Source organism: Coregonus lavaretus (genome assembly GCF_964263955.1).
Source record: "Coregonus lavaretus genome assembly, chromosome: 7".
NCBI lineage: Eukaryota > Metazoa > Chordata > Actinopteri > Salmoniformes > Salmonidae > Coregonus > Coregonus lavaretus.
This window is the reverse complement of record NC_139994.1, coordinates 23,874,356-23,888,668: the sequence shown is the minus strand read 5'-3', so window position 1 is coordinate 23,888,668 and position 14,313 is coordinate 23,874,356. Positions and strand designations below refer to the sequence as shown.

Below are 14,313 nucleotides of genomic sequence, written 5' to 3'. Positions count from 1 at the left end.
CCGGCTGAAGCGCCTGATGGGTGTTGAGAGGGACTCTGTGGTGTTTCGACAGTCGGCGCAGATATTCCCGGGAGGGAGGGACTGTGCTTTGCCCTGCTCCATCTGGTTATTCGGTTCCCGATTGGGGGTCTCAGAGCAATGAACTTGTTCTCCACTACCTATATTTTAGTCTTCAGTTTCTTGTTGTGCGCCATTCTGGCTGTCTTGTTCCACTTTCAGAGAGCAGGACCTCCGAAAAAAGGGAAGATTGCTATTATCACGCATCACAGCTCTGCGCTACATGTACAATAGCGACTCTTAGTTTATAATCATAAAGTGTATACTACAATCACACCGGACACTGTACTTCCATATCCATACACGATTAACACATTTTTGATTGTTCCGTTTTCTTACTTAGTCTGTAGGCTTATGACAGTCTGTTTGCCCTTTCCTCTAGGAGTTTCTCCCCCTCTTCTTCCTCCTGGCTACGGGACCATTTCAAAGACTGTAGGCGATGCATCGTCCTTCAGCGCTCAATTTGTAAAGTAACCAGAAGGTAAGATTAGGAAAATTTAAAATGCTGGCAGTTATCCTTGATGCACTGTAACAGTGCATTCGGAAAGTATTCAGACCCCTTGACTTTTTCCACATTTTGTTACGTTACAGCCTTTTTCTAAAATTGATTAAATTGTTTTTTTCCCCCCTCATCAATCTACAGGGCTCCCGAGTGGCACAGCGGTCTAAGGCACTGCATCTCAGTGCTTAAGGCGTCACTACAGACCCCCAGGTTCGATTCCAGGCTGTATCACAACCTACCGTGATTGGGAGTCCCATAGGGCGGCGCACAATTGGCCCAGCATCATCCGGGTTTGGCAGGTGTAGGCCGTCATTGTAAATACGAATTTGTTCTTAACTGCCTTGCCTAGTTAAATAAAGGTTAAATAAAAATACACACAATACCCCATAATAGAAATTCTAGCTAATTTATTTAAAATAACTGAAATATCACATTTACATAAGTATTCAGACCCTTTACTCAGTACTTTGTTTTAGCACCTTTGGCAGCGATTACAGCCTCGAGTCCTCTTGTGTATGACACTACAAGATTGGCACACCTGTATTTGGGGAGTTTCTCCGATTCTTCTCTACAGATCCTCTCAAGCTCTGTCAGGTTGGATGGGGAGCGTCGCTGCACAGCTATTTTCAGGTCTCTCCAGAGATGTTCGATCGGGTTCAAGTCTGGGCTCTGGCTGGGCCACTCAATGACATTCAGAGACTTGTCCCGAAACCACTCCTGCGTTGTCTTTGCTGTATGCTTAGGGTCATTGTCCTGTTGGAAGGTGAACCTTTGCCCCAGTCTGAGGCTCTGGAGCAGGTTTTCATCAAGGATCTCTCTGTACTTTGCTCCGTTCATCTTTCCCTCGATCCTGACTAGTCTCCCCGTCCCTGCCGCTGAAAAACATCCCCACAGCATGATGCTGCCACCACCATGCGTCACCGTAGGGATGGTGCCAGGTTTCCTCCAGACGTGACGCTTGGCATTCAGACGCTTGGCATTCGCTGACAGTCCTTTAGGTGCCTTTTGGCTGCCATGTGTCTTTTACTGAGGATTGGCTTCCGTCTGGGCCACTCTACCATAAAGGCCTGATTGGTGGAGTGCTGCAGAGATGGTTGTCCATCTGGAAGGTTCTCCCATCTCCACAGAGGAACTCTGGAGCTCTGTCAGAGTGACCATCGGGTTCTTGGTCACCTCCCTGACCAAGGCCCTTCTCCCCCGATTGCTCAGTTTGGCTGGGCGACCAGCTCTAGGAAGAGTCTTGGTGGTTCCAAACTTCTTCCATTTAAGAATGATGGAGGCCACTGTGTTCTTGGTGACCTTCAATGCTGCAGAAGGCTCTACGGACAATTCCTTCGACATCATGGCTTGGTTCTTGCTCTGACATGCACTGTCAACTCTGGGACCTTATATAGACAGGTGTGTGCCTTTCCAAATCATGTCCAATCAATTTAATTTACCACAGGTGGACTTTAAATCAAGTTGTAGAAACATCTCAAGGATGATCAATGGAAACAGGATGCACCTGAGCTCAATTTCGAGTCTCATAGCAAAGGGTCTGAATACTTATGTAAATAAGGTATTTCTGTTTTTTATTTTTAATACATTTGCAAAAATGTCTAAAAACCAGTTTTCACTTGGTCATGATGGGGTTTTGTGTGTAGATTGATAAGGAAAATGTTTATTTAATCAATTTTAAAATAAGGCTGTAACATAACAAAATGTGGAAAAAGTCAAGGGGTCTGAATACTTTCCGAATGCACTGTGCATCCTTTATATTTTTATATATCTGCATCGGCTCAACAACGCTAAGCTTACTTTGCAATTTATTACATTTTCTTTCATTTCAGTCCTTATACAGACATCCCCAAAAAATTAGGATTAAGGGGTCAGACTGTAACTCTAACCATCAATACATAAATAGCTCAAAAGGTGAACTAGTGGCTAGTCCTAACCACCCTGCCAGTTAGGCTGAAGTTTTTCCAGTGGCAACTAGGCACTAGAGATACACTGGCCAAAGTTATGTGGACACCTGCTCATTCCAAAATCACAGGCATTAATATGGAGTTGGTACCCCCCTTTGCTGCTATAACAGCCTCCAATCTTCTGGGAAGGCTTTACACTAGATGTTGGAACATTGCTGCGGGGATTTGCTTACATTCAGCCACAAGAGCATTAGTGAGGTAGGACATTTTTTTGTTCTTCTTTTCTTTTCTTTTTAGGGGGTAGATCAGCTTTAATATTGCAGATAGATTGTAACTTCCATCAATGTAATTGTTTGCATCACTTCCAATCCCCCATATGTTTTTTCCACCGCAAATATATATATACACACATATACATACACATACATACATATACACATACAGTGGGGAGAACAAGTATTTGATACACTGCCGATTTTGCAGGTTTTCCTACTTACAAAGCATGTAGAGGTCTGTAATTGTTATCATAGGTACACTTCAACTGTGAGAGACGGAATCTAAAACAAAAATCCAGAAAATCACATTGTATGATTTTTGCCATCCAGCTGGTCCTATTGCAAGAGGATAGTGATGACCACAGCAGCGGTTTTTATACTTTTCCTCGTTAAATAAGATTTGGTTCATGTGATCACCTAATCAGTACCTAATTCAGTAGACTGAGGTGTGCCTGTGTTGGAATTCAACAGACACTGGAATGGAATGGCTGTCATAATTTGCAGTGGTCTCTTAATTTTTTCCAGAGCTGTATATATAGCAAGACTGGTTTGTCATGTCATGAGTTACATGTCATCTTTCATTGTTTTAATATCTGATAAGCTCAGCATGATAACAAACGAGCTCTAGCAAAAGCCTTAGATGTAATTATTGGGAATAATTTTTTGGAAAATGATTTGAACTGATACAAGATGAGCTGATAAAAAAATGGTTTTTCACAATATCTGTCACGTCAAAATTGTAAAGCAAATCCCATGCAATTATAATTATATTATGCTTTGAACAAAGAAAAAACTGAAACATTATATTTTGTCTTTGTCAGTGCTTTAATGCAAAAAAGAAACCAGTGCAAAGTAAATTCCTCATACTATCAATGTCACAGATCGAACAGAAACACATGACACATAATAATTTCAATCTAGTTGAATTTCACATTAATCATCTAACCATGATCATGCCTTTGGCCAAAGGGACCGTCTGAAATGCTGAACTATGCAATGCGAAGCAGTCACCATCTCGTCGATCACCTCATCCCTTATTCACCATGACATCTCTTTAAGCCAAACTTGTCAACTGCATCATTGGTGTGATTCCTGCCCAACTCAAGTCGACACTTCTCCCCAGCCAGCATGCCATTTCTGGAGTGGAAGACCTTGGCCAGGGAGGCGCTCATAGGAGAGGGGATGTACTCTTCACAGCGAGAGCCTCCAAGGCTGGGAGCACATTGCACCGTATAGGAGAAGAAGAATGTGCCATATTGGAACACACAGACGTCACTCACATTTCCTCTACGCAGATCAAAGGAACATTCACCCAGGACATCTTTGTTCCAAACTTTGTCTGTGTCATACACCTTGAAAGTGAGTTTGGTGGCAAAGTTGATATGGATGGGTCCGAATTCAAAGCTTTCTGGCCAAACGGGATTGTCATCGTCTTTGATCACCTCAGTGATTTTGACTTGTTTATCATATGAGATCTCAACAAAGCCATCCGTTTCGGTTGAGATGTCCCCGTATAGGCCCTTTGCTCTCAAACCATAGACTTGCAGCCTGGCCAGGCCTTTCCCAGCAGGGCAACAGTTGGACTTGATGCTCTGATCACTGTTGCAGACACAGGCACAGTGATCCCTTGGGCTGGTCCTCGTACCAATCTGACAGGACTCTGAGCATTTCATTATCAGGGCGTTTTCCAGGATGTACTCCTCCACTGCTTTCTTCAGCCCAGGTAGAGCAGGATGTCCACTTTTCAACAGGAAGTGAAGGGGCTTAAGGGAGTAGTGCACCACGTCAGGGATTGTTTTCAAGGACTCCAGCCAGTCTTTGTAGGCATTTGCGTCCAACCCACCTGAGAACAGCAGGTCGCCTCCATTTACTGCCCCTCCTATAATTTCCGAGTGGCGGTCACTGAACATTCTGCTGAAACTTTGGTTGGTGCCAAGTTTCTTCTTTATTTCATTACAGTAATGAAGCTCGGCGGTCAAACTAGCGCTGAATTTATATGACAAGGAGGCCTCGACATCCAGACAGTCCTTCACTGCAGTGTCTGTCAGTCCGTTCATAGTCGCCTGACAAGACTTGATGGAAGTTACAGCGCTCACTTTCCCTCCCAGGTTGACTTGAGAGGTGAAGTGAGTGCCATACATGTCTATCAGGATTTTATAGGCTGGCTTAGAATTGAGGTCATAAACAGTGGGGAGCTTCTTCAGCGAATTCAGAAATTGTTTGTGAAGAGGAGGATCTTCGACCAGGCTATATCTGAGGAAAAAAGTGACAATGGTTTGGTTAACATTTAGCAATAATGGGTATTATCTTAGTCTTTAATAGCAGTTAAGTTGAACACAATTGGTATGCATGTGATGGTATTGTATGTGAACCCATGACCATGCAATGGCTACACAATATTAATGAAAAGCATTATACAGTGGGGAAAAAAGTATTTAGTCAGCCACCAATTGTGCAAGTTCTCCCACTTAAAAAGATGAGAGAGGCCTGTAATTTTCATCATAGGTACACGTCAACTATGACAGACAAATTGAGGGAAAAAAATCCAGAAAATCACATTGTAGGATTTTTTATGAATTTATTTGCAAATTATGGTGGAAAATAAGTATTTGGTCACCTACAAACAAGCAAGATTTCTGGCTCTCACAGACCTGTAACTTCTTCTTTAAGAGGCTCCTCTGTCCTCCACTCGTTACCTGTATTAATGGCACCTGTTTGAACTTGTTATCAGTATAAAAGACACCTGTCCACAACCTCAAACAGTCACACTCCAAACTCCACTATGGCCAAGACCAAAGAGCTGTCAAAGGACACCAGAAACAAAATTGTAGACCTGCACCAGGCTGGGAAGACTGAATCTGCAATAGGTAAGCAGCTTGGTTTGAAGAAATCAACTGTGGGAGCAATTATTAGGAAATGGAAGACATACAAGACCACTGATAATCTCCTTCGATCTGGGGCTCCACGCAAGATCTCACCCCGTGGGGTCAAAATGATCACAAGAACGGTGAGCAAAAATCCCAGAACAAAGCCTACCATCAGTAACACACTACGCCGCCAGGGACTCAAATCCTGCAGTGCCAGACGTGTCCCCCTGCTTAAGCCAGTACACGTCCAGGCCCGTCTGAAGTTTGCTAGAGTGCATTTGGATGATCCAGAAGAGGATTGGGAGAATGTCATATGGTCAGATGAAACCAAAATATAACTTTTTGGTAAAAACTCAACTCGTTGTGTTTGGAGGAAAAAGAATGCTGAGTTGCATCCAAAGAACACCATACCTACTGTGAAGCATAGGGGTGGAAACATCATGCTTTGGGGCTGTTTTTCTGCAAAGGGACCAGGACGACTGATCCGTGTAAAGGAAAGAATGAATGGGGTCATGTATCGTGAGATTCTGAGTGAAAACCTCCTTCCATCAGCAAGGGCATTGAAGATAAAACGTGGCTGGGTCTTTCAGCATGACAATGATCCCAAACACACCGCCCGGGCAACGAAGGAGTGGCTTCGTAAGAAGCATTTCAAGGTCCTGGAGTGGCCTAGCCAGTCTCCAGATCTCAACCCCATAGAAAATCTTTGGAGGGAGTTGAAAGTCCGTGTTGCCCAGCGACAGCCCCAAAACATCACTGCTCTAGAGGAGATCTGCATGGAGGAATGGGCCAAAATACCAGCAACAGTGTGTGAAAACCTTGTGAAGACTTACAGAAAACGTTTGACCTGTGTCATTGCCAACAAAGGGTATATAACAAAGTATTGAGAAACTTTTGTTATTGACCAAATACTTATTTTCCACCATAATTTGCAAATAAATTCATTAAAAATCCTACAATGTGATTTTCTGGATTTTTTTTCTCATTTTGTCTGTCATAGTTGACGTGTACCTATGATGAAAATTACAGGCCTCTCTCATCTTTTTAAGTGGGAGAACTTGCACAATTGGTGGTTGACTAAATACTTTTCCCCCCCACTGTATTAGCCTCATATTAGAGTCTCTTTAAGAATCTTTGAGTTAAGATTTTTATTTTTTATTTTTATTTCTTTTTTTGGGGGGGGGGGAATGGATCAGCTTAATATTGCAGATAGATTGTATCTTCTATCAATGTAATTGTCTGCATCACTTCCAATCCCCCATGTTTTTTTTTTTTTATATATATATTCCCCTTTATTACTTTTCAACCCCACCATCCTTTCCCTACTTGGAGTAAATTAGTGAACAACAACGCCCAGGCCTCTACTTCCGGTCTATACTTACTATCTACACCTTATGGACAGAGTTAATTTTACAATAATTCTATATATATATATATTTATTTATTTTTTTATTATTTTTTTTATTTATTTTTGCTCCTGAACTTCTTCTACTCTCAACCTCTCCGATCATTTTCATGATGTCCATCCGGTTTGCTTCTAAATGCCATATCTTTCTAACTGTGCTCTTTCCCAAAAGCTCCCAACATACAACCTATATACTTATTATGGACACAGTATGCTTACATTATTAGCTATCTTTGTTATTATTTGTTGTTATTTGTTATTAGTCCCATCCTTCAACTCTATTCAATATAATAATACCTCCCATCTATCTCTTAACACCATCCATATAGGATTTCTATTTGCCATATATATTTCAACCGTACTGTGATGTTTTACAAAAGTTCTGAACCTTTCTATTCTCATTGCTTCTACAGATTGTGAATTAAAAATAAACATTTTTGCTAAAAGTATTATTATATTATTGATTGATTGACTATGACTTTTCAGATCACCCAGTAATGCTATCTGCAAGGTTAGTTCCAGGTAAATATTGCAATCCTTTAGCCATTCCTGGACCTGTGTCCAAAAACAAGCTACAAATGGACAGAACCAAAACAAATGATCTAATGATTCTGTCTCTTCACAGCAAAATCTGCAGAGCTGGGAAGATTGTATCCCCCATATAAATAACATTCTATTGGTAGCAAGAATTTTATATAATAATTTAAATTGAAAGATTCTAATTTTTGAATCCGGTGTCGTTTTGCGTGTCAGTTCATAAACACTATGCCATGGGATCGGTACGTCAAAGATCTCTTCCCAACTATTTTGCAATCTATATGGGACGGCTGTCAATCCTTTGGTCCTTAAGTGAAACTGATATACTTTTTTATTTATCACAGTTTTCCTTAACCAATTATGTTCTTTAATGCAAGGCCGACAGACAAGTTCCTTACTTTCTCCCCCTTCAACTTTCCTCTTCCACTTTTGCGGTAAGGCTGCAATTATTTGGTTGTAATTTTGGGTAGAGCAGACATTTCCATATGTTTTTGTTAGCTGCATGTGCGACATAACTCCACCAGTCCTACCGATGATATCATTTACGAAGATTATACCTTTTTTAAACATTCTGTCAAAAAATAAAGGTTTTTTGTCAATTAGTATATTTGAATTTAACCACAATATTTGTTGCATTATTTGTTCTGTCGTTTCTGGAGGATTAAATTGAAATTGCAACCAACTTTCTATGGCTTGTTTTAGAAATAGTGACATTTGGGAGATTATTTCCTTTTCAAATAACTGAAAGTGAGAGGTTGTAATCTGAATAAAGGGAAAAAGGCCTTTCTTGAACAGTGGGTGAGACAATCTTACTAATTTGCTTGAGAACCAGTTCGGATTTAAGTATAACTTTTGGATGACTGAAGATTTTAGTGATAGGTCTAATGCTTTAATATTTAATAATTTCTGTCCTCCGAATTCATATTCATTATATAAATATGCTCTTTTAATTTTGTCTGGCTTGCCGTTCCAAATAAAATTGAATATTTTTTTCTCATATAATTTAAAAAACTGTTTGCTAGGCGTAGGCAAGACCATAAGCAAATAGGCAAACTGGGATAATACTAAAGAGTTAATCAGGGTGATTTTTCCACAAATTGACAGGTATTTTCCTTTCCATGGTAGTAAGATCTTATCTATTTTTGCTAACTTTCTATTAAAATGTATTGAAGTGAGATCATTTATTTCCTTTGGGATATGTATTCCGAGTATATCCACATCACCATCAGACCATTTTATTGGTAAACTACATGGTAATGTAAACATTTTATTTTTTAGTGATCCAATACGTAATATAGTACATTTGTCATAATTTGGTTGTAATCCAGAGAGGTTAGAAAATGTATCTAGATCCTCTATGAGGCTGTGGAGGGATTCTAGTTGTGGATCTAAAAGAAAACATGAATCATCTGCGTACAATGACACCTTTGTTTTTAAGCCCTGTATTTCTAATCCTCTGATATTATTATTGGATCTGATTTTAATAGCTAACATCTCGATGGCCACAATAAATAGATATGCCGATAGTGGACAACCTTGTTTCACTCCTCTTGACAGTTTAAAACTTTCTGAGAAATAGCCATTATTTACTATTTTACACCTAGGGTTACTATACATGATTTTGACCCATTATATAAGAGATTCTCCAAAATTGAAATGCTCCAGGCATTTATATATAAACCCCAGTCGAACTTTATCAAATGCCTTTTCGAAGTCTGCTATAAATAGCAGGCCTGGTTTCCCATATTTTCCATAGTGTTCTATTGTTTCCAATACTTGCCTTATATTATCTCCAATGTATCTTCCATGTAAAAAACCTGTCTGATTAGAATGAATAATATCCGACAATACCTTTTTAATTCTATGCGCTATACATTTTGCTAGGATTTTTGCATCACAACACTGAAGTGTAAGGGGCCTCCAATTTTGTAAATGGACTGGATCTTTATATTTTCCACTTGTATCCTGTTTCAGTAATAATGAGATCAGACCTTCTTCTTGAGTGTCAGATAATCTACCATTTACATAGGAGTGGTTAAAACATGCTAATAACGGTCCTCTTAGTATATCAAAAAAGGTTTGGTATACCTCGATTGGTATGCCATCCAACCCTGGAGTTTTCCCGGACTTAAAGTCTTTAATTGCATCCAGAAGTTCCTCCTCTGTAATTTCACCTTCACATGAGTCTTTCTGTGTGGCTGTTAATTTGACATTATCAATAGAAAAAAAATCTCTACAATTAGCTTCAGTTAGAGGAGATGGAGGCAACTGAAAAGAAAACATATGCTTAAAGTACTTTGTTTCTTCCTTCAAAATATCATTTGGTGAATTATGGGTGACTCAGTTTCATTAAGTTCTTTTTGGTAGCATTCCTATGTTGAAGATTAAAAAAGAATTTTGTGCATTTTTCCCCATATTCCATCCAGTTTGCTTTATTTTTATAATATATTACACTTGATCTTTCTTGAATAAGTTTTTCCATTTCTTTTTGTTTTTCCTCTAATTTATTCTGAGCCTCTATGTTACAGTTTTTATTGCCATCTATCTGTTCTGTTAGACTTTCTATTTCCTTTCTTAGTATAAACTCTTTTGACCTAAATTGCTTTTGTTTTCGAGATGAGTACTGAATTGCATGGCCTCTAAAGGCACATTTAAAGGTGTCCCATACAATAAGGGGATTCGCTGTACCTATGTTATGTTGGAAAAAGTCAGTTATAAATTCCTTTGTTCTAATTATAAATAAATTATCATCCAATAGGCTTTGATTAAATGTCCAATATCCTCGCCCACGTGGAAATTCAGTCAGAGTAATGTATATGCCTATTATATGATGGTCCGACCGCATTCTGTCCCCTATCAACACTTTTTTAACTTTTGGTGCCAACGAGAATGAGATAAGAAAGAAGTCAAGACGACTAGCTTGATTCAGTCTCCGCCATGTATATCTCACTAGATCAGCATATTTAAGCCTCCATATATCTACTAGTTCTAATGTATCCATGACATTCACAATTTCCTTAAGAGCATGTGGGTGATTGTTTGTGGTGTGATTTCCTTTTCGGTCTATTGAGCTATTTAAAACAGTATTATAATCCCCCACCATAATAATATTGTCTTGAGTTGCTTGCAGGCTTGATAATTTATTATATATATTGTCAAAGAATTGTGGATCATCATTATTTGGTCCGTAAAGGTTAATGAGCCATATCTGTTTATGGTCCAATACCATATTTAAAATAATCCATCTACCTTGCATATCTATTTGGACAATTTGCACATTCGGATCGAAATTACTATTAATTAATATCATCACCCCTTTTGAATTTCTTTGCCCATGGGAGAAGTATATTTCCCCCCCCCCCATTCTTTTTTCCACGCTACTTCATCTCGAATTGTTGAATGAGTTTCCTGTATACAATAGATATTATATTCCTTCTCTTTGAGCCATGTAAATATTGTTCTTCTTTTGTTATTATCAGCTAAGCCATTACAATTATAACTGGCTATACTTATTTCACCATACACCATAATGAGATACAAGTTTCAAGTCTATTTATCATTATATATGTTTGTAAATTTACCAATAAAAAATAGCGTAATGATTGAGTGTCCATATAGCTGTACCGTGATATTTGCATTGCTACGGAGTAACCCTTCAATTGTTCTCCACTAATTCCCCCGCTAAAGCCCCTCCCCATCCCAAGTTGAGCCGTCATCCCAGTGATCAGCATCCCACCCACGTCCCTCCGTATCCCTAAGGCCCCGAGAGGCCAGGACCCATCCATCGAAAACAGCACACAGTGCCACCCACAATACAGAAGCAGATTAACCGCCAAAAGCATTTCCAATGCTTTCACCTCTATATATATATATCTATATAACTATTTTTTTTATTTTTTATTATGCATATCCTATTTTCCATCATTATCAATTAATATGCGTAATAATGTCGGCAGTTCACGCATAGGATTCTAACATATAACCCGGATTGCCATTGTATTACATTTAATTCATTGACAAGCAATTATTATCCTAGCAAATAATTCCTGCGGTCCATCCCATACCCCCCCCCCCCCCCCCCCAACATCCCCACCCCCCCACAACAGATGCCAGACAAGCACACACGCACATACTCACATACTCCAACACACTCAACCCCCCTCCTCCACAATCCACCATAAAATCCGATACTCAACGGCTGTTATATCCCAGAGCCCAACTCGAGAAATAACTTGATCTACGAGTGCACATACAGTTAAAGCTGATTGAGAAAGCATGCAGATTGAGCAGAAATTGATAACAATGTGAGATTTGATTAATCTACTTAATCTATGTCAAGTCCTAGGTGATGGAGATCAGATCCACCCTCTTCACCTGAGACACAAACACTCTGATCCCTTGTTGTAACCATTTTCCCAAGCATCTCCATGCGGTCAGACCTTTGATTATTTTGTGCCACCTGGGCCACAATGATAAACCCCCTCTCTGATTGTCCGAGTGTGACCCCCTCCCCATGGGTTACTGCAGCCAGTGTTGCCAGCACTGCCACTACCTGGGTGGGCGTACCCCACCGGAATCCCCACCGGCTAGGTAAAAGGTTGTCAAGGTTCTCATTAGCAGCTTTGAGAATTTCCTTGTATATTATGCTCTCCCATCAGGGGGCTCTGGCTTTGTAGGACCAACCCTGCCAGGCAGGCTCAGAATCTTGAGGGGGCGGTGCTGCTCAAGTAGGTCTCTGACCGCATTTATTTCTCTGTTTAGGCTGCATATTCACAGCAGGTCCATAAAATAGATGGGAACTTCTCTTTGGTGTATGGGTCGCTCAGGTGGGTGTCCAGGTTATAGGGTTAGGGATCTTTCCATCATGATAGGACAATGAATAATTAGATTAGATGTATACTATATTTAAAAATGTATATCCCTCATCTACACAAAATTGAAAGCTCTCTCTCTCACTACCCCTGCTCATAGACCCCCGGTCGGCACTGGGATATGCAACCATTTCCCCTCTCACTCACTTAACGCCGCACCTTTTCAAACACAAAAATGCACACCACATGGTTGACTGCGGAAGAAATGGGCCGAGCGTGCAAACGCACCCGCATCCACATCTGCCGCAAGGGGGAAAGGACGCCAGAGAGAACACAGGACCAACCACAACAACCATCCGCCAAAACAACAACCTCCCGCCAAAAAAGCCATGTTCTAATTATTTGTATTTAAAGATGTATTATTCTGCTTGTTATATCGTTTTATCCATTTATAAAATACTATACTTACTGCAAATTTGAGTTTAGTCACTAAAGTTGAGTGCCTCACCTGTAGATGCTACAATGGACTTCATGCCTGGTAAAACTATATCTGTCCTGCTTCGACTTTGCAATGGCATATGTTGCTTCTCTGGAATCTGTCCCTCCAATGATTGTCTTAAACTTTACTTCATTCATCGCAAGGTCCAGGCCAAGTTTCCAGTTGTTAGTCACAGCTGAAGTTGTGGTATTGATGAGGGACTCACTGGATTCATAGATGCTGCTTGAGACCTCCCGCTTGCAGTTGGTGAGGGCTCTCCAGTGTGCCATGGCTGCTGGAAGCTTCTGCTTTGCTCCATCCAAATAGAGATTTACAACTAACTCGCAAGTGTCTCCCTCCCTCTTCCAATTTTCCATGTCGATCACATAATAACTTTTTCGCTGCATCTTCACAATGTCGAAACCTTCCCCTGCCAGATTGTAACCAGGGACAAACTCGGCCTGCTCACATTCCTGTGGCGTGCCAGGAATCTTTCCCCTCAAACTCCCTGCCAGGCACTGGAGTGTGCCTGCCCAGCAGATCAGTAGAAGTATCCACAGCTCCTTCATCACCCTCTTCATAGAAAAAAAAGGGATCATATTTGGTCAAGGGGACATCCACAGATTTTTCGCCAAGTCAGCGTCAGCTCTGAACCAGCAACCTTTCGGTTACTGGCTCAATGCTCTTAACCGCTAGGCTACCTGCCACCACACACTGTAGTGAGCTTGTAATGGTAATTTACGAGTAAATGTGTTGTTTTACTGATCCATTTGATCAGTGAAATGTATTGCTGTTGTAAGTACTAAGTACTTATCAATTACAGTACAGTGCACATGAAATAAAGTTTTAAGAAATAGGACAATATATCTTAAGATCTGTATGAAGAATTGTTTTCCTCCAGGTTATATGACTAGAGATCAAAATATAAAATGTATCAAGTTTGAGACTTCATATCATACCATGTGCTCTTTCTCTTGGAGATGTAAAACGAAGACAGAGATAAGAGCCTTTAAATACACTGCTGCTTGAGTTTTTTTTGTTGTTGGTCATTTTCACAGAAAATGTAGTGGCATACCCCAAATATCAACACAACAAAAGAGAAGAAGCACATTCTCCTCTATGTTGTAATTTTGTGACAAGTCAGTTGGTGGTTTTAGCATTAGAATGCAAAAACTATGAGTTTTAGGAGTTGGGTTATGCAAGATATGGTTCTGTTTCGAGTACAAATATGTGAGGATGATTTCAAATGATTGAAAATACATAGTTTCATTTTACTTGGACAGTAGTATCTTCAATGATGTTCTTGCTCTGTAATTTTTTTATCTAACAAATCTTTGTGAGTCATTCACACACACACACTTCTCACACTTTACCCTCACCACAGCCACCGTTACTGGTAGAGAGCGCTTCGTGAGACAGCTTGGACAGCAGTGTGACTCTGTGGGTGCATGGATGTTGCACAGGGTTTTCTTCATGT

General features: G+C 40.1%; 1 protein-coding gene across 1 annotated transcript; it reads right to left on the bottom strand.

Annotated features, from left to right (window-relative positions):
- Positions 1-3,554: 3,554 nt before the first annotated feature.
- prf1.8 (perforin 1.8) lies at positions 3,555-13,820 on the bottom strand. Its single transcript, XM_084166241.1, has 2 exons — positions 12,867-13,820; positions 3,555-4,991 (listed from the first exon to the last, which is right to left on the bottom strand). The coding sequence occupies exons 1-2, from the start codon at positions 13,433-13,435 to the stop codon at positions 3,773-3,775; spliced, it is 1,788 nt and encodes a 595-aa protein (XP_084022367.1). The 5' UTR covers positions 13,436-13,820; the 3' UTR covers positions 3,555-3,772.
- Positions 13,821-14,313: the final 493 nt, after the last annotated feature.

Coding starts and splice junctions, on each gene's coding strand:
- prf1.8 (XM_084166241.1), bottom strand. CDS start 13,435: ATGATCCCTTTTTTTTCTATGAAGAGGGTGATGAAGGAGCTGTGGATA. Junction 4,992..12,866: donor GTCCATTGTAGCATCTACAG/GTGAGGCACTCA, acceptor TTTTTTCCTCAG/ATATAGCCTGGTCGAAGATC.